Genomic DNA, 19,602 nt, shown 5'->3' on the forward strand with positions numbered 1-19,602 from the left:
ACTATCATCATGCATGGAAACAAATCATCAAGAAAAAGAATACTTCCTATTACTACACTCATAGGAAGCTTCCTAATCTCTGCTGCCAAACAGTTTCTGCCCAAATAAGAAAGGAAAGTTGTGGACGTGATTCGGAAGGAAACAAACGTTATGAAAATTAATTGTGATTGATTCTTTTACATAAAGACATTACTAAATAATTTGCGTTAGTATGGAAAGTTCTGATCCGTTCAGTTTTTTTTTCGTTGTGTGAGAGGGTGAAGTGAAAATAAACCGATGAAGTGGGGGAGGCGACGAAAAAAATCTACGACGGTTAACCTACGAAAAAAACCGAACGAAAGTGGTGGGACGAAAAAAACTGGAAGCGAGACTACCAACTGCTAGGAATGGATACGATTGATGATGTTGATAAATAGTGGTGAATGTTGGCCTAATTTACTATCATCCTGCATGGAAACGAATTATCAAGAAAAAGAATACTTCCTATTACTACACTCATAGGAAGCTTCCTAATCTCTGCTATCAAACAGTTTCTGCCCAAATAAGGAAGGAAAGTTATGGACGTGATTTGGAAGGAAACAAACGTTATGAAAATTAATTGTGATTGATTCTTTTACATAAAGACATTACTAAATAATTTGCGTCAGTATGGAAAGTTCTGATCCGTTCAGTTTTTTTCGTTGTGTGAGAGGGTGAAGTGAAAATAAACCGATGAAGTGGGGGAGGCGACGAAAAAAATCTACGACGGTTAACCTACGAAAAAAAAGGACGAAAATGGTGGGACGAAAAAAAACCTGGAAGCGAGACTACCAACTGCTCCATTAAGAATAGAGACTAATGCACTGTGACGTGTTGTGCTTAAAAAAGCAAAGTACACGCAACTAGACTTTGTTTAATCCGGACATCTGGATCTGGTTCACGACAATTGGAGCCACAGATCGGCCGAGCTTCTCCTTATCCCCAAATTGAGTATCGTCGACCAAATCGACCAAGAGGATCATTCGTCTTACTGCGGTGTGGAGCTGCATCTTCAGTTCTTTGGTAGCTCCACACCGACCTAATCCTCTTTCCTGCTGCATCGACCAAGAGGTGAATGCAGGACTTCATTTTTTTCAAGGTTAATGCTTTTCCTTTTGGTATTTCTTCCTCTCATCTATCTGCTACTGAGTTTACCAGTGTTACCCGTTTGCCGATGCTCCATGAGCTTCATATCAAAATCTGGTTTGCATCCTGTGTAAACCTGGTTGTTTCTTCTAGCTGGCAGGACATGGACCGTGCAAGAGTGGCGCCTAGGCCCTTACCATTCCATTTATTAGAAGAAATCACGGATGGTTTCTCCGAGGAGCGAAAACTTGGTGCTGGTGCGTATGGAAGTGTTTACAAGGTAAGAATTTTCAGCCACCCAGCTTTTGTACAAAGTAGAAATCTATTGGGTTTGGTTTCACCTCGGTTATACAGACATCATTTGCTTCCACGGGGCTGGGATGGGGAGCGGCTGGCGAGGTGGAGCAGGACCAGTCTTGCTGATGCCTTCTGTGGCGCTGTCAATTACTGCCCTGCTGAAAACCCCAATAGATTTTCTTGCTGTTTTGGTTTCAGAGTTGAAATAATGTTAATCCCTCCGTTTCCAAATATAGTTCCTAAATATAAATCTTTTTAGAGATTTCAATAAAGACTACATACCGATCTATATAGACATATTTTAGAGGGTAGATTCACTCATTTTGCTTCATATATAGTTCGTATTGGAATCTCTAAAAAGACTTATATTTAAAAACAGAGGAAGTAGCTGTAGTGGAACAGCTTTAAGGGAATCTGATTCGATACAACTTGTGAGCTGAATGGTTGCATATATTTGTTTGCATTGAATAGTTTAATGAGTTGGAGCTCGAATCATGTTTGAGTCATAATTTCCCCCCCTTTTGGCTAGTTATGACTGGAATTTGCACAGTTCTTTTTAAACAACGCTAAATAGATAAGCCCGCCATAGCTGCACTATAGCCTTTCTTAGCTTTTGAAAATGTTGCTGCTAAATGCAATAGCCCCCTATTTTAAACAGAGATTATACTAACACGGGACGTGTAGTCTTCATGGCTGTTACCTTTTCATCCTTGGACTTGAAAATCATGGACTCGCTAGTGATAGCTTTCAGGCATTGTCTTTTACGTGTTGTACCTAAACAAGGTAATTGCATCTAAGAAAGATGTGATAACCTGATACAACTTGAATCATCAATTTCCAAACCCCCGTGTCGCTCCCAGGAGGGGCGGCTCGGACGGACTCCTAGAGCCGCCGCCTCCCCTTCCCCTCCGCCCCCGCTCCTCCCACCGCAGCAGCAGGATGCCGCCGGTTAAAGGCCGCGGCTGACGGCGGTGGCGGGCTCTCATCCCCGAGCGCAACTGGTAGCGGCAGGGGCCTCTTCCTCCTTGTGTGGAGGGATTTCCAGCCGGAGCTTTGGGGTGGCCCTGGACGGCACGACTAGTCCGGTGGAGATGGACGCTGGGGCGGCGGCCTCGGACTTATTCGGTGACCTTGGCGACCGTTGTGGCCGCGAGGGCGGCACGACACCTAGTTCAGGGGACTCAGTGCGGCTCAGCTCATAATCTCCGTGTGGTGCGGGTGGTGGCAGCAGTGTTCGCTAAGATATCCGACCTGCTATTGGGAGCCGGCGGGCGGCGGCGTGTGGGCCTGCCGTTCGGCCTAATAAAGGAGGTGGTCCTATGCTTCTTCTCGTACCAAGATGGTGTTCTGCTTGATGACTACTCTCATTGATCTCTCCGATAATGAGTTTCGGAAAGCTCCGCCGTTATCTCCATTGGGCACCTGATGCCTGTAGATTGTTGGATCAGATGAGATTTGGTCGTGTGCACCCATATTTCTTGCCGTGCTGCTTCAGGAGGGAGTGATGCGAAGCTTCACTCTCTGATGCCATCATGGGACCTATCGGCGTTTTGATTTCCATGGTGAAGACAGTGGCAGAGAATGTCATGGTAGCAGAGGTCTGAGATCTAGTAATGGCGGACTGAGTCTTTGGGGCGATGAGGACTTTGCTTGGTGTTTCTTGACTTATAGGAGTGGCATCGGCAAGCGGGGCGGCAACATAGGAGGAGTACAGAGTCATATCTTTCAGGGTCAAAATCCAAGGTCTCGCCTAAATTGGTTGTGCTTGACAATGGCCTTGTTGAAGACATTGTTTTGAGAGAGTGAACTTTCTTCAGGGTGAAAACCAAAGATCTTTAATCGGGCGGGGACGATGCTTGTGCATTGTTTCCTTCTTAGAGGCATCGCTTTTGGAGAATTTGGATTCCGGGTGCTGTCTTGGTAGTGGTCTGTTTTGCAGCTACAAGGTTTTGATCACCGTAGCAGGATCTTTTGTTTTTTCTTCTCTTTTTTGTTGGGTTGTGTGCATCCGTGATTTCTTTAGAATAATTCTTGTTGTAGAGACTGGGTGTAATTGATATCTTCGCAATATTAATATATCCCCATTGTCGTTTTTTTGGCTTATAGACCTTTTCATTTGTTGAATTGAGTCACTGCCTAAGGAGGCAAGCTAAGACTCTTATCTTCACTAACATACACTGCTAATCTATTTTTTCTTTTATTAATATTTCACCTTAACATTTTTCCTACAGTCATTAGGGACAGCTCACGAATAGATATTAATTGTATGTAGAATACATATTGTATGGCGAACGATTCAAAATTGGCCAGACTAAGACTTATGGCGTCTTTCCCATTTGACCTCACATAACAATGCAAATTTAGGCAAGTGTCACGGCATATTTATGATCAGGGCCATTTTTTGCTTTATACTATCTTCTAGATATGTTGCTGCAAGCAGAAAATGAAATGGCGTTGCGTGTTTAACAGGGACAGCATAAAAATGGGGAAATTATTGCCATCAAGAAGCTTCATTCTATGCCAGAACTTAATAACCAACAATTCCAAAAGGAATATCTTAATCTTGCAACTCTCCAGCATCAGAATATTGTGAGGTTACTTGGTTATTGCCATGAAACTCGTGGAGAATACATAGAGTTCAATGGAAGGACGATTTTTGCTGAAAACCAACACATGGCGCTGTGCTTTGAGTACATGTGCAACGGAAGTCTTGACAACTGTCTTCAAGGTATGAGGGTGCTCTATGTGTACTAAATGTAGCATGTTAAGAACCAATGACAATTTATATATTGATATTATTCACTTTTGTGATTGCTACAGATGAATCAAGTGGACATGATTGGAAGACACGCTATAAAATAATTAAAGGCATATGCAAGGGTTTGAAATACCTCCATGAGGAACTAAATCCTCCAGTTTACCATTTGGACTTGAAGCCGGCCAATATATTGCTGGATGAGCAAATGAACCCCAAAATTGCAGATTTTGGATTGTCGAAATTCTTTGGAGATGAACGAACACGTGTATCAGCCAGCGCCATTGGAACAATGTAAGCCAAATACTTCATATCAAATAAATTCAATAAGCTGGAAATTCTATGAATAAACTAGTAACATATGTGATATGTTGTGTGTGCAGTGGGTACCTGCCGCCGGAGTACATAAATTCTAGTCTTGTCTCAAATAAATTGGATGTATTTAGCTTAGGGGTAATAATCATAAAGACAATGACGGGACGCTTGGGCTACTCCCAAAGTGCTGAAATGCCTTCTGAAGAGTTCATTGATCTCGTAAGAAAAATTTCCTGACTTAATTCATCGTGATCGATTGTAATTTTTTTTGCAAAAAACATTATATTATCTACTACCATTTTGTGCCACCTACCCAAATTGCCAGGTACAAGAGAAGTGGAAAAATAGGATACAAGGGGCATCAACTGATGATATTGATTCATGCGCCGAACTTGTGAAGACATGCATCAAGATAGCTCTGAATTGTGTTGACGCCGATCGACACAAAAGGCCCAATATAGGAGACATTATCAGGGAGCTGGATGAGACCGAGATTATGACACAGTTTTCTCAAGCATTAACAATTGACACCGGGTCTACGTCGTTGGACGAGCAGGTGCGATTACTCAGGGTGCCATGTTTCAGTATTCATTTTCAAGAAAAGAAAGAATTTTCTATACTCCTTTGGTCTTTGTACTTTGTTCCTAACTTTGACTAATAATTTGATCGACTGTGAATCCAACAATATAATTTTTTGGCCACTAAAAGTATATTATCAGACTTTCAACTGTGAATCCAACAATATAACTTTTTGGCATATAAGTCATTGTACTAGAATTTTAATGTCGAACTATCCGTTTCGAAAAAACAAATGTCGAACTCAGACCCAAAATGTAAGTGTGACCTTTTATACGAAGATTGAGCGACTATGTTCTCGTATTGAGCCAAGGTGCTGCCTCTTAATTAACGGTTAGCCCGCCCTGCACCACAACAGGATGAGAGTGGATTCCTGGAGGTTCATCCTCACCAGCTTCGTTTTCCCTTCTTCGAGCTAAACAAGGCCATTTGCCCTCTCCTCTTAAGTAACAGCACAGAAGATAATGTTGCCTTCAGAATTCTCTCCGAGAACCACATGGAGGAACTTTCGGAGCTGAGCGGCGTTGTGCCACCAAGGTCCACCCAAACCTACTGGTTAGTGATGAAAAAGCAGCCTCCCGCGAACACGAGCGAGTTTGCTGTGACCCTGGAGAGCTGCATAGCGCACGAGGACATAGCAGACGGGGACGACCAGTTCTTACCGGAAGTCCTAGAACTAACTCAAGGCAACAAGGTGCATAAGGTGACATTAATGGCGGTCACCTCTGAGGTGAGAGGCTCATTAAGGCTTCATTCATTACAAACTTGAACTTGAGCTGTGACTAACGTTTCTTCCTTTCTTTAAACTCGCGGGGATCGCTCTTGGACTTGTTGTGGTGTGTCATGCAGCGGACGCGATCAGGAGTAACCAAGGTGGAAACTTTAATTTTCTCCCTACATCTTCCCTAGTAATTCCAACGAATTGCTTTACCAACCATGCATCATTTGTACGTTTAGGTCATATACCGGGTGGATGCTGCTGTGCCTGTGGATCATCATTTAACACAAATAGATGTGCATCCAACAGAGCCATGGTGAGTTCATGCTTCTAATTTAGTTCCTCCACATGTACATTCGCATTGGCCAGCTGATACATTGAAAATATTCTTCATTTTAACGATAACCATTTTTATAAAAAATATACATATATATGCACGTTAGTAATTAAATGGGATTGTTAATTATGTCGAGAAAAAAGTTCAATCAGAAATGATTTCTTTTGGCATGAGTAAGATATATAATCCAAACAATAAAATTCTTCTAATAAAGTCATTAACAAATTCATACACAAATATAGCTTGATATAGTATAGTATCTCTGAATTTGCCACTTTGGAGGAAATAAGGGCGGCTTTCTATTCTCCGACATGCAAGATATCTAGGGGTGAATGGACCATAACAGATTTTGATTGCACGATGTACTTTACCATATTTTTTTCGAGTCCTTTTACGGCACATCAAATAAATTTGGACCATTTATTTTTGTGATTCAATGGCCCAGATGCCGCAATACTACAGCAGAATTCAGGTAGTATATTAACGCGTGAGGTGTATTTTGGGACAGTACGATGTTATTCCCAATCTTTATCGCTCCGGCAGTGAGTATTTGACAAAAAGAAATTACCATATTTAGGGTTGCCGTCCCATTGAACTACCAAATTCAAAAAAGTGACCGAAACTCCAGTTTAGTACTAATTTTGTGACAAAAATTACTAAGTCGAGTTGATGACCATTTTTATGATTTTAAACCTATTTATGACATGTGGGACCCAAGTGTCAGGGCTGACATGGCGGCAAGGTCAACTCCTTTTATTTCGACAGATAGATTGACCGTTATTACATGTGGGTCCCACATGTCATCCTCTTTCTCTCTTAGGCATTTCAACGAACACCTGGTGTTCGTGCCCGCGTGGTGAAACGAAGCATTTGCGCGTTGTTGAGGACGCGGAGCTCGCCCTACCGCGTCGCTAGTGGCCTTGTCTACAAGCTTCCCGAGCGCCATGGCGTTGGCCGCCGCGAGCTCCGGCGCACCGCGCGCGGAGTGGCATGAGGAGGCGTCGACACAGAGGTGAAGCGGCAGGAGGAGCCTGGTCGCGCGCGCGTGGAGCTGCCTAGGCTGCCACATAGCCGGTCTAGCGGCAAACAGGGTACGACGCCAGAGCTAGACGCGTCGTGGACGCCGGCCGCCGAAGAGAGGAGGAGGAGGAGAGGATGTGCCCATGGGCGGCGCGGGCGAGCACTGGCCTGAGGGCGCCGGAGCCGGCTTCTTTCGTGCGGAGGAGGAGGAGAGCGCGGAGCATAGGAGAGGAGGTGCCCATGGGCGGCGCGGGCGAGCACTGGCCTGAGGGCGCCGAAGCCGGCTTCTTTCGTGCGGAGGTGGAGGAGGAGAGCGCGGAGCATAGGAAAGGAGGTGCCCATGGGCGGCGCGGACGAGCACTGGCCTGAGGGCGCCCGAGCCGGCTTCTTTCGTGCGGAGGAGGAGGTCTTTCGCATGGACGGACCACTCCGACGACGGGTTGGGTGGACGTGACGGCGGAGGAGCGGCGACACCCTGCCCGACCATGGGATGCTGCTCCGGATGATGGTGTAGGCCGCGTCCATGGTCGGACGATGCACCATGGGGAGAATTGATTTAACACCCCCCCCCCCCCCCCCCCCCCGCGGTTCGCTCACCTTGGATCTTATGCCCCTTTCTTCGTTTGCCTTTTTATGAGCCCCCCAGTTCTGTCTTGGTCTTGCTGATTCCCCCCTTTGGCATGTTCAATAAATATTCTAGTATATAACCATCAAATAGAAATAAGAATTGACAGAATTATCCTTAAGTTTTCAGGTTCTTGACACCCCTTTGCCGATCCAACATTTCCCTCTCAAATCCCCATGGCAATCTCCCTCAATCCATACCAATCTGTCCTTAAGCCAAATTCTGTACCGATCTATATCAGCAGTTTGATCAACCTAATACTACTCATCTTATTTAGTAGTACGGTGTACCTAAAAAAATCTCAATAAGATTTGCAGCGGAGCGGATAAGTACCGTTTGTAGATTTGAATGTTGATACGTGAGCCCGCCAAGGAATCTCTCTCCTCATCTCTTCTTTGTGCCTTTCTTCCTCTCTTTGCCCAAGCACGAGATCCTCCTCTAGTGCCTCCTTGCCAGAGCTCGAGAGATGCGATCCTCCTCTGCTGCCTCCTTGCCAGAGCCCGAGAGATGCGACGATGTGGCCCACTCCCTCCTCTCCTCCACACTTTCTGTAGGACGATCCAAATCCAGCTGTAGTAAGGACTAAGGATCAAATCCCACCTATAGAGACGTGGGATGACAGATGGTTTAGATAATTTAACACGACTCAAGTAATCTTTTCAAGTACTCCGTAGAACTACTTTCAATATATTTTCTAAGTATTCAAGTGTGACGCAGGATTTTGGCAAGTCATCGCCGTGGCGGTGTCTCAATCTGGAACTACGAGACCCAGGTATGTTGCTGAATAATATCAGCTTTCACTTGTACTCCCTCCGTTCTAAAATAAGTGACTCGACTTTGTACTAAAGCTAATACAAAGTTGAGTCACTTATTTTGAGACGGAGGGAGTAGTATTTACACGGTCAGTTGGAGAAGCACACATGCGATGTAAGAGCGGGTCTTATTAATGTTTTTTACAACATAATACTTCCTCCGTTCCGAAATGTAAGTCACTGGGAATATGTTCCGACCAGGTGAAAATGGGTAAATGTACCTTTATACCCCTAGTTCAAACTTTGAATCAGCCTGTCTTCTTTCTCAGCGTCTTCCACCTCCGCCCCCACCCTCCACCTCTGCATCCGCTCCCCGCCCTCCACCTCCACCTCCACCCCCGCCCACGCGCTCATCCTCTCCCACGCCCAGGGGCTCCTCCTGGCCCGCGCGCGCCCAAGTGGTGCTCTGCTGCCGCCCGCTGGTGGAGGCAAGTTAGTGCTCTGCTGCCGGCCGCTTGTTGTGGCGAGCTGTTGCTTTGCTGCCGCCTGCTGGTGGAGGCGAGCTGCCGCCTGCACGCACCAAGGGGCTGTACCTCCCCACGCACATGTGCTGCTGCCGCTGAAGTCATCGCCGCTGCACAAAAGTTCTCAATTTTTCTCGCCTAGGTTCATATCCTCACCCAGTACTCGCTCAGCATCTGAGTAAACAATTTGATGATCATAAACTTGCCGTAATCATCTGTCTTGAATAAATTGAATAACTGCATGCAGTACAATCTTGGAGTAATACTGAAATTTAACACTGAAACTGAACAAAGATATTGAACACTGAAAGATGGACGCTGAGTAGAACACGAATTAAGTTTTTCTACCGGTGGCGGGATGTACTGGTGAAGAATCTACCACAAACGTTGCTTTGAGATTGCTGTGGCTGGTAGACCCCACTATGCTTTTGTTTCTCCTTTTTAGCAATACGAATCTTATACAAACACATATACAAGGTTGGGCGAGGTCCACAGCAGTACCTTTTGTGAGGTGGCAGGGTGAGAGATTGAGCAGATGAACGAGCTGCATGCACGTACTAAATACTTGCACTTTATTTTCCATGCCATATTTTAAAAGGTTGATAACTTTTGAACTAAATATCCAGTTTTGAAATATTATATATTTTTGAATTCAGCGCGACAAGACCTTTAAAACAAGATCAATCTTGGATGCACTTTGGCTAGTTTGAATTTTACTGTTTCACTCATTTTAGAGAAAGCATTTCAGTCAATTTCACATTTCACTAGTTTCGAAAAACCTTCCAGTCAGTTTCACATTTCACTAGATTCAGAAAACACATTACAATCATTTACAAATGATAGATTTCATTCATTTTAGAAAACACATTACACTCATTTATGAAAGATAGATTTCATTCATTCACAAAACACATTACACTCACTAAATTGAAAAAACTATGTTTCACTTGTTTAAAAAAACCTTGTCCACCCATTACAAAAGATATATTTCAAAACTAATTTCACTGTGCGCTTGCGAAACTGATATTTCACTCTTATAAAAATTGATTTGAATCATTTCACTAAATATATTTCATCACATTTCTTATAAAAATGGGTTATTTCACATATTTCTTACGAAATAGGTTTGTTCTTGCTATTTCTTTTGAAATAGGTTTCTTTTGAATATTTGTTTACTCATCCTCACAAATTTAATTTTTCGATTTCAGTAAAATTATTTCACTGAAAAACACATTAATTTCACTCATTCCAGAAAACACATTACACTCATTCAATTGAAATACTATATTTCACTCATTTCAAAATACCTTTTTCACTCATTACAAAAGATATATTTCAAAACTAATTTCACTGTGCGCTTGCGAAACTGATATTTCACTCATATAAAAATTAATTTCAATCATTTCAATAAACATATTTCACACGTTTGGAAATATTTCACTCAAAAATTATATTGAAATACTATATTTCCTCCATTACAAAACTAATTTCACTCAATACAAGTTTAGCTCATTTCAAAATAAATTCACTAAAATGAAAAACAAATTTCCCACACGGAATTAATAGATTCAACGAAATAAGTGAGTTGAAACGTTGAAATTTAAACATGTTTCAAATATATCCAAGAATGATCTTGTTGTAAAGGTCTTGACCCTGGGAGTTCAAATATAATAAAAAAATTAAAAATAAAACAATAGATTAAAAGATATGCGTGATTGAAATTATCAAAGCGAAAACAAAATGCATGCGTGCTTCATAAGTACTTGTGTGTCAGCCAGAGATGGTCACGCATGCATGTCTCCTTCATCTGACATATGGTGGGTCCTAGTGCGAAAAATACATTGCATGCAAATCTAGAGAAAATGAGTGAAATACATCTCCCGTATATGAGTGCTTAATGTGATGTCATGTGCTGATTGGCTAGCTGGTTGCCGGTACATCCGGGCACCGGTAAAAAGAGCTTTGCGGAGTAGAACATGTACTGTCAATACTGATTTGGATTTGTACTATCAATAGAAAAAAATGAACATGTACTGCCAATTTAGAATAGGTTTTGACTTAGTTTCATCAGTACCCCAAATCAGTAGGAGTATGATTTAACGCGCAGAAATAATTGCTACTCTCATTTCAGGTAAAATTGAGTAGGAATAGAAGTATGAATATCAGGAAGGGTAGTGGTAAAACATAGAGCATGGCCTTTGAGAATTTTACCCCGGCCTTACTTTGAACTCTCTCATTTCTGTACTTCATTATTCCCATAAGAGGGTCACTTTCACCTATAACTTGACATGATCAAGTAAACTGTGCATATGTCTATTTTTATTTGAATCTTCAGAATGTCCAAACTTTTTAAACACTATGGTATGACTGAAAAATCTAAACTGTTTGATATAATTTGATGTAAATAAAATACTCAGCCATTCTTAGTATGCAAATCTGCAGTAGTGCTTCGAAAAAACACGATGGGAAATGATTCCAGTAGCAAAATTAATAGTAGGTTCATTTGCAAGTTAAATCCATTTTAAGTAAATTTGCAAAATTAACAGTAGGTTAATTTGCAAAATTAACAGTAATCCATTTTAAGTTACTCCATTAGCAGTAGCTTCATATGCCCTCATTCATTTCAGTAGTTTCAAACAATATGGAGGACACAAGAGGAGTAGCTTCATATGCAAATTAACAGTAGAAGGAAGAGAAACAAACATTCATTAACTGTAGCAGTCTACTCCAGCTCAAGCATTAATTCCAGCAAGCTACTCCAAAATTATGAGACACTACAGTTTGCACCAGTATTATTCAGTCCATGAATGATGCAAACAGAAGGGACATCTGAATTTGGCTTAATTATCTTAGCTGAATTTGACTGAATTATTCAGTCCGTGAATGATCCAGTAACAATACTAACAAAATCCATAACTGAAAGACTGAATTATGCACCAACATAATTCAGTCCATGCTAAAGTTTCAGATTTCTGCAGTTTTATCTGGACTGAATTACTCCAGTAAGTTGCAGCAAGCATAACATGGAACATAACTCCAGTAAGTTGCAGTTTTGTCTTGACTGGATTACTCTAGTACCTTCCATGGTGACCCAGGAAGTAGTAGAGTGGTGGTCTTCCCTCCTTGTGGCCTGCGCGCATGATGCATCAGGGAGGGCAGCGGCCTGCATGTCCATAGCTGCTGCTGTTGGTGGCCCTTCCATGGCGTCGCCCTGGTCATGGAGACGGGGTCAGAGAGAGAGAGAGAGAGAGAGAGAGAGAGAGACGACGGAGGGGGGGGGGGGGGGGGGGGGGGGGAGACGGTACATCCATGGACCATGGCTGCCTGAGCTTGCTGGCTAGGGATTCGGGTCCTCCGCTGCTGCGGTTGCGTGGTCGTGGAGGAGGACGGCACTGTGAGGTGAGGAAGAAGGCCCTGCTCCTCTGCTCCGGCGCGCTCCACATCAAGCGCCGCTGCGAAGCCGGTGTCGACGCACGCGAATACAGCCTCCGCAGCCCTGAAGCTCAAGATCAAGCTTTTGACCTACGGTACGGGGTGTGTGGTGGGAGGAAATGGGGTGCACGGTGGTGGGGAGAAAGGGAGGTGAGGAGAGGCCGGCGACGACGGCGAGGAGATGCCATCGACGACGAGTATCTGGAGGGGAGCGAGAGGTGGGGTTGGTGAGAGGGAACAAGAGAGTGAGCTCGAGTGGGTGAGAGCGGTGGTGGGAGGGCATTTCAGGAAAGTGAAAAATATTCGTAGGGTTACAACAATTGCACGTCAAACCCTTAAACGACTTACATTTCAGTACTGAGGGAGTACATCCTTTACTAGAAGAGGTACACTGTTAGGGGGAGAATCATCTAACCCATGTGTTGCATTATTTGTATTCATAGTCAACTTGAAGGAGCTCTGACTCCACTCGAATTTAACCAATCTGTTGCACCCTAGAGTCTCGGGGGGCTAATAAGAAGCCTTGCTTCAGAGTATGACACTCCACAGACCAAACGTGATGCACTAAATGGTGTCGGAGCCAGCCCATTTAGCAATCCAATAATTTCTAGTGAAAACGTCAAAGGCTAAATTGCCCCATTCATGCATGGCTCCATTACGTGGGTCTAAAGTTTAGTCCTAGATTGTTTTATAATATAAGTGTTTTTTACATTACACTAGTGTAAAAAACACTTATATTATGAGATGAGGGAGTAGTTTATAAGGAGTTAAACCTTTTTATAAGGGGCTGGTTTGTTTGTAGGTGCTGGGTGTATCGTCTTGATTTTTAAATATTTCATTTATTTTAGAAATAAATAGCAAGGCAAGATTTTTTTTGTGATGCCAGTCTTGGTAATGCTTATGTGTCAGACTGGTTTTAGTACCTCTTTCAAATGAACTGATCTGACCTCATTTATACGTCTGGGCGTGCAGGAAAGAGTGATGAGGTTGAAAAATCTGGCTCCCACAGACATGATGCGTAGCGTCAAGTTCATAGCGCGCAAGCGCTGGTTCATGGCAGGCGACTTTCACGGGTGGATCCATGTGCACTCGTTCGCGATGAACGACGAGGTGACGAAATTCAAGGGGCATGACGGCGTAGTCATTTCACTGGTGGTTCATCCAAGCGACCCTCTAGTGGTGTCATCCTCTGTCGATCGCCATATCAAGCTCTGGAACTGGGAGGCTGGCTGGAGGTGCGTCCGGAAACTCAAGGCGCACTTGAACAACGTGGAGAAAGTTGTGTTTAACCCCTGGGATAGCAACTGCTTGGCTAGCGTCGGCATGGACAACATGCTCAAGGTTAGTTAGTTACATACTCACTCCGCCCCATAATATAAGATATAAGATGTTGGTACAATCAATATAATACATTGGTTATAACAACATGTTATATCATTAGATAGAGGCAGTACTTAGTCGGCTTTTCTATATAAGATGTACGCATTTCTTTTCCAAAATCCACAGATCTGGAAAATTTCTTCACCACTTCCTGTCACCGTACTGGACTGCGACGAGCATCAGCTCACTGTTGATTATTTTCATCCGGGTGGCGACCGGCAGTACATTGTCACCGGATCCGTGTCCGGGAAAGCTCGAGTATATATGCAGTATACATGGATTTTTTCCTCTTCACCCCAATCAATATGCGTATCCTCAGTTCTCTTTTTTTCCCCACCAGATCTGGGATGTGAAGACAAATACGTGCATTCGACAAATCAGTGGGCTCCAAACTGATAACAGCCGATGCGTTGGTGTGGTACGTCCAGACTGTCCATTGCTAGTCATGACTTTACAGGGAAATGTTACTTCTTTGTACAACTTCGATACTGATTGGTAACGTCTCTCTCTCTCTCTCTCTCTCTCTCTCTCTCTCTCTCTCTCTCTCTCTCTCTCTCTCTCTCTCTCTCTCTCCACGGTTTCTCTGTCGACCACGTACATACGTGCGCAGGCTAAATAATAGTATTGGTTTGCAGCTACGAGAACTCGATTGACTTCAAACTTGGAGATGTCTTAAATTTCGCTTACGCGGAGGGCATAAAAAGGTTACCACCTCCCAAACGAACATCATCTAGTGGAATGCACAGTGTCGTGATGGTAAGGTTGTCTTACACTTCTTTCTTGTTATCAAACTTGTGCAGTGTCGTGATCGGATTTTTTGGAGGAATAGCAATGATGAAAATCAATTGATTTCCATCAAGTATCAAGACAAAACTGCAAAAGTTAAGTACGCATGGATGAAATGTAGACGGGGTTTGGGATGCCAGCACAACACAAGAGTCAAGCCGTTGATTTGTACTCAACAAAGATTTGTGTTATCTAAATATGAGCTCTTTTACGTTAATTGGAGAGTTATCATTTGTAATTTCATGTAACCCCCTCTTTGATTATTTTCCACCGTTGATTTTAACATATTAATTAAGGTTAATCAACAAAGGTATTATGCTCATGTTTTTTTAACAATCTTTGTCAATGTTGGGTCAATCACACGTATCTAGCCCAATCCATCTCGCGACAGGGAGGCACCGGTGTAGTGAGCTGGGAGACGGCGACGGCGCAAGGTCCTCGAGGCGACCATGCTGGCGCGAGGTCCTGGAGGTGAATCACAGGCTGGGCTTGGTCGTAGTGGTTGACCAACGGAGCAAGGTACTTCGGCCCCTTCCATCATCTCTTCCTTCCCTACCTCCCAGATCCAGGGTATCAATTTTGGGTGTTGCAAATTCAGCGCGTGTGGGATGCAAGTTGGAGACGCTCGGTCCAGCTTTGCTGTGAATATGATCTTGGTGGTTCCTCTTCTGATTGTTACGGTAACAAAAAAAATGTGACCAGTGTGGTAATATCATTTGGATTTCTCACCGGTTGGAGTGGTCGTTGTTCAAATCGTTCGCTACCGCTATCTTACTTCCATATGAAGTTCAGTAATTGCATCCTCGTTGTGTTATCTCGTCTTCAAAATATCGTATATTAGACAAAAGAAAAAGATAATGAGATCTGATATTATTATGAATGATGATTCAGTTAGGACTGGTCGTCGAAATTCAGATGGGTTTTGGCTGCGTGTGTAGATAGATATACGCTTGTCTGTTATAAGACACACAAGAGCGGGACCACAGGTTAGCTTTGGGCTTCATCTATAGAGCTTGTTTGACTCACCCTTCATATTAGGTCCTTCAGAAATAATACTATCTGGAAAACTCGTGTTCAGTTGGAATTATGGTTGAACCTATCTGTGTAGCATTATTTCAGTTACTCAAAAGCCCTTGAGAATTCTGAAGGGCGTAATCCGAGAAATCTAAAAATACAGCAAAACTCATGTTCATTTGGAAATATGACGATTTCGGTGTAACCGAACACCAGTACACCATGCCCAACAGGCATTGCATGGTTTTTTCCCTCCCTTCTTTTTTGGCCTCTCTTCTCTTATGCATGTACATATTTAATTAGAATTAATATATAGAAATTCAGTAGAACAAAAAAGTACTAGTACGCGATGCCGAACAGCAAAGCAGACCAGATCACCATGTTGGTTAGTCTTTCATACAGTTTAATTTGCCATGATGTCACCTATCTAAGGCTTATGAAGGTTAGTCTTTCATACATTTACTTTATTTACTCGCAAAAAATGTGCTTGTGGTCCTATTATCAAGTACTCCCTCCGTTCGTATCTAGACTAATCTAAGACAAGAATTTTGGGACGGAGAGTGTATTATTTTCTGCAACTATTTTGTTCTCTGCAACTAAGCATGATTAAGCATTTAGTTTTGACCTTTTCTACTATCTTTGTATATATGACGGAGTTATGAGAGAAATTTTAAACAATTGTACCGCTCGACAGAGCAAAGGATGCCATCACTAGTAGAAAAAAGGCCTATTGTCCCGGTTCGTAAGGGCATTTTGTTCCGGTTCCTGAACCGGGACTAAAGGGTCGGTACTAATTCCCTGTCCCTTTAGTCCCGGTTCAATCCAGAACCGGGACAGATGGACCTCCACGTGGCCTGTGCGCGGAGCCCAGGCAGGAGGGCCTTTGGTCCCGGTTGGTGGCACCAACCGGGACCAACAGGTATCCACGCGTCAGCATTTCTGTGGCTGGGGTTTTGTTTTTTTTTGAAAGGGGGGGGGGTTTGGGGTTTTGGGGGGTTAATTTAGGTGTTTCATATATTGTGTTAGCTAGCTATAATTAATAGAGAGAAGTGTCCTCTCTTATGTCCATGCTTGGTCGACGCTACGTACTATACATACGTATAGAGAGGACTAGACACGCTAGCTAGCTAGTAAGCAAACGAAGGAAATAGAAGATCGTCATGAACATATATGCATACAGAGAGAAGTGATATCGACCACCTCTGCTTCTCTGAGAGATTGGTCGAACAACAAGTTCTCGTATATCTATCCGACACTACCGGCTACATATATACAATAATTATATCTTATAAATATAATCTCCTAACATACGGACTCATGGTCCATATAGTATTCTCCGTCTTCAGCGATCACGTGGTCAAGAAAGAATACCGCCAATTCCTCTTGAATTGCTCGCATGCGAGCTGGTGCTAGGAGTTCAACCCGCTTCCGAAACATCTAATTTGAAGAAGGGGGTCAATACATATATATATGAATGAATAAAACTCAACACAAATGGTGGTAATAAAATAAAATTGTGAATGTTGTTATTTACGTACTTCATATTGTTCGTCAGAGTAGCCCCGCTCACAGGTCATGTGGCGGATGGACTCGCAAACGTAGTATGCACAGAAATCATTCCCTTGTTCCTGCCACAACCACTTTACAAGAAATAGAGGTCAATCAACTGATAAGCAAGAATGCCAAATGGTATTGATGAAACTAGCGCTAGAATCAATAGGAGATGCGCGGAACATGCTACTATAGTACTTACTTTCGGGTGTCTAAATTGCAGCTTCTTCGGGAGTCCTGGAGCTTTTTTGGTGGATTTTTTCCAAATCCTGCCAGACAAAGAAAACAATTACTTGATATATCAGGAAATGAACAAAGTTGCGGATATGGTGGATAATGATCGATTTAACTTACTTTTCGAGCATTTAAGTCATGTCCGCATAGTCCTGGGGATCTTTTCGTCTTGAGTCTAAGACGGTTACTAGTCCCTACTCAAACTTAATATCTAGGAGAATATAGTGGAAACTGCACACGCATGCATAACTCATCAATTACATTACTATAACCTTGACTAATATATAAGGGAAACCGAATACGCACAAGACAGTAACACTCACTTGAAGTTGTAAGGAAAGAGTATTATATCTTTGTTTTCGTTTATTACCAACGATCATAGCAAGTTGGCCTCGGTATCTGCGGCATGAAATTTAACCTCAGTTGCATCTATGAGATATGTGTTAATGAACCCAATATCATCGACTTGTCTTTTATTCAATTCGGCGATCTTCAATCTGCATAATATAGTGAGGATAATTATAAATACATGCAATGAAAGAGCTGAGCTATATAGAGAGACTTAATGATAGAAGTAGTACTACTTACAGACAGTAGCAGGTGACCGTTGCTTTATCGAGGGCCAATTGATTGAAAACTGAAAGAACTCCTCAAATGGAACAGACAACAGTTCAATTCCAACGAGGTCATGCTCCTTTTTAACTCTCACATACAAAGTACGTACTCCTCCCCCCAGACTCTCTGCAGATTTTCAAGTACCAATCATGCAATCTTCGCATCATCGTTGATAGAGATCTTTCATCTTTGATGAGAGGCTTTCCGTACTCATATTTTTGTATCTACACCTCCATGAAATCATAATGTACATCGTCGGGCAGGTAATCGCCAAGATTGCTATAACCGGGCACCATCCTTGGATCATTAGCGACGATGTCGCTAGGCACCTTGAGCGGGGGGCACGATTGCTTCGCTTGTTCGCCGAGCTGGGCAATTTGTTTCCCAGCTCGTCATTCTTTCAGCCTTTGATCACTGACAGTACTTCCCGACCGCTCTGCTTCGGCAAATTCCTTTCCAATAATGCGCTCATAGTTTCCTTTCGGCGGAGACTTGGGTGGTTTTGTCAGGGCAGCCAGAGTGCGCTTCGCTTTCACCGGATCTACCTTCTCCTCCGGAGGTGGATGTTTCTTTGCTTTTACCCCTTCAAAGAAGTTCCTCACTTCTTCTCGCGCGATCTCGGCGTTCTCCTCCGGGGTCCTCTCGTATGGTAACTTCTCTGGAGTCTTCAGAGAAGGACCGAATCTGTATGTCCTCCCGCCTCTGGCTGTACTGCTAGACGCCGGCAGAGCAGACGGAGCGGTTGTCTTTTTTACTTACTTACGAGGCGGAGGAGAAGGACTACGACGCGCCGGAGTAGCCGGAGCAGCGGCAGGTCTCTTCCGCCCTTGCTGACGAGGCGGAGAAGGAGGAGGCTGGCTGCTCGGGCGCGCCGGCGCGGGCGAAGAAGGAGGCGGAGTGCCGCCACACGCCGGAGAAGGAGCCGGCCGAGTGCCCTGATCGTCACTCGCCGGAGGAGGAGGCGGTGGAGGAGGCGGAGTGCCCTGACTCACCGGAGGAGGAGGAGGCGGAGGCGTCCAGTTCGGAAGGTTGATGAGCTCCTTCCACCATAGGCATGGAGTCTTCAGAGCAGAACCCAGCCGAGTCTCCCCTTCACCGGTAGGGTGGTCAAGCTAGAGGTCCTCAAATCCCTCCGTTATTTCATCCACCATCACCCTAGCATATCCTTCGGGAATCGGCCGGCAGTGAAAAGTTGCGCCGGGTTCAGTAGGAAAAACAGAGCCAACAGCCGCCTTGACCTTCATATTAATCCATTGCGTCATAAGGTGGCAATTTTGAGACTCCGTGATAGCATCCACGGGATAGCTGGCAGGAGCCGTCAAGACATGCTTCGGCTGAAGCAGCTCGGTGGAAGCCACGCTGCTTCTCCGCTGAGATGGCGGGGTAGCTTCGGGGGAAGCTTCGGCAGTTCGTTTGCTGTGATTTGCTTCTCGTTCCTCTATCGCTTGTACCCTTGCTTGCAGCGCCTGCATTTGGGTCTGCTGCACTTTTTTCCTCCTCTCCTAGCAGTTGTAACCGCCTGCGTATGGAAACCCAACCTTCCACGGAATGGAGCCTGCCATGCCTC

The 19,602-nt window shown here is 43.8% G+C and overlaps 1 protein-coding gene across 3 annotated transcripts; it reads left to right on the plus strand.

Annotated features, from left to right (window-relative positions):
- The first annotated feature begins 905 nt into the window (after nucleotides 1-905).
- On the plus strand, nucleotides 906-15,790 carry LOC123130076 (uncharacterized). Of its 3 annotated transcripts, XM_044550033.1 has the most exons (16): nucleotides 915-1,117; nucleotides 1,265-1,384; nucleotides 3,871-4,129; nucleotides 4,222-4,450; nucleotides 4,540-4,690; nucleotides 4,797-5,027; nucleotides 5,406-5,777; nucleotides 5,897-5,920; nucleotides 6,005-6,081; nucleotides 8,465-8,519; nucleotides 13,428-13,796; nucleotides 13,962-14,093; nucleotides 14,176-14,253; nucleotides 15,013-15,092; nucleotides 15,537-15,607; nucleotides 15,741-15,790. In XM_044550033.1, the coding sequence occupies exons 1-16, from the start codon at nucleotides 1,094-1,096 to the stop codon at nucleotides 15,788-15,790; spliced, it is 2,322 nt and encodes a 773-aa protein (XP_044405968.1). In that variant the 5' UTR covers nucleotides 915-1,093. The 3 variants fall into 3 exon arrangements, with proteins under 3 accessions (XP_044405967.1, XP_044405968.1, XP_044405966.1); XM_044550032.1 differs by lacking the exons at nucleotides 15,013-15,092; nucleotides 15,537-15,607; nucleotides 15,741-15,790 and adding exons at nucleotides 14,471-14,539; nucleotides 14,636-14,886 and having other exon boundaries at nucleotides 906-1,117; nucleotides 1,258-1,384; nucleotides 14,176-14,330; XM_044550031.1 differs by lacking the exons at nucleotides 15,013-15,092; nucleotides 15,537-15,607; nucleotides 15,741-15,790 and adding exons at nucleotides 14,471-14,539; nucleotides 14,636-14,886 and having other exon boundaries at nucleotides 14,176-14,330.
- The last annotated feature ends 3,812 nt before the right edge of the window (nucleotides 15,791-19,602 follow it).

The sequence above is a fragment of the Triticum aestivum genome, chromosome 6A, assembly GCF_018294505.1.
Source record: "Triticum aestivum cultivar Chinese Spring chromosome 6A, IWGSC CS RefSeq v2.1, whole genome shotgun sequence".
Classification (NCBI taxonomy): Eukaryota; Viridiplantae; Streptophyta; class Magnoliopsida; order Poales; family Poaceae; genus Triticum; species Triticum aestivum.

What these genes read in the sequence shown, in the direction of transcription:
- LOC123130076 (XM_044550033.1), top strand. Translation starts at nt 1,094, where the DNA reads ATGCAGGACTTCATTTTTTTCAAG. An exon ending in TAATGGCGGTCACCTCTGAG is followed by an intron (nt 5,778 to 5,896) that starts GTGAGAGGCTCA and finishes TGTGTCATGCAG; the next exon opens with CGGACGCGATCAGGAGTAAC. An exon ending in TCTGGAACTACGAGACCCAG is followed by an intron (nt 8,520 to 13,427) that starts GTATGTTGCTGA and finishes CTGGGCGTGCAG; the next exon opens with GAAAGAGTGATGAGGTTGAA.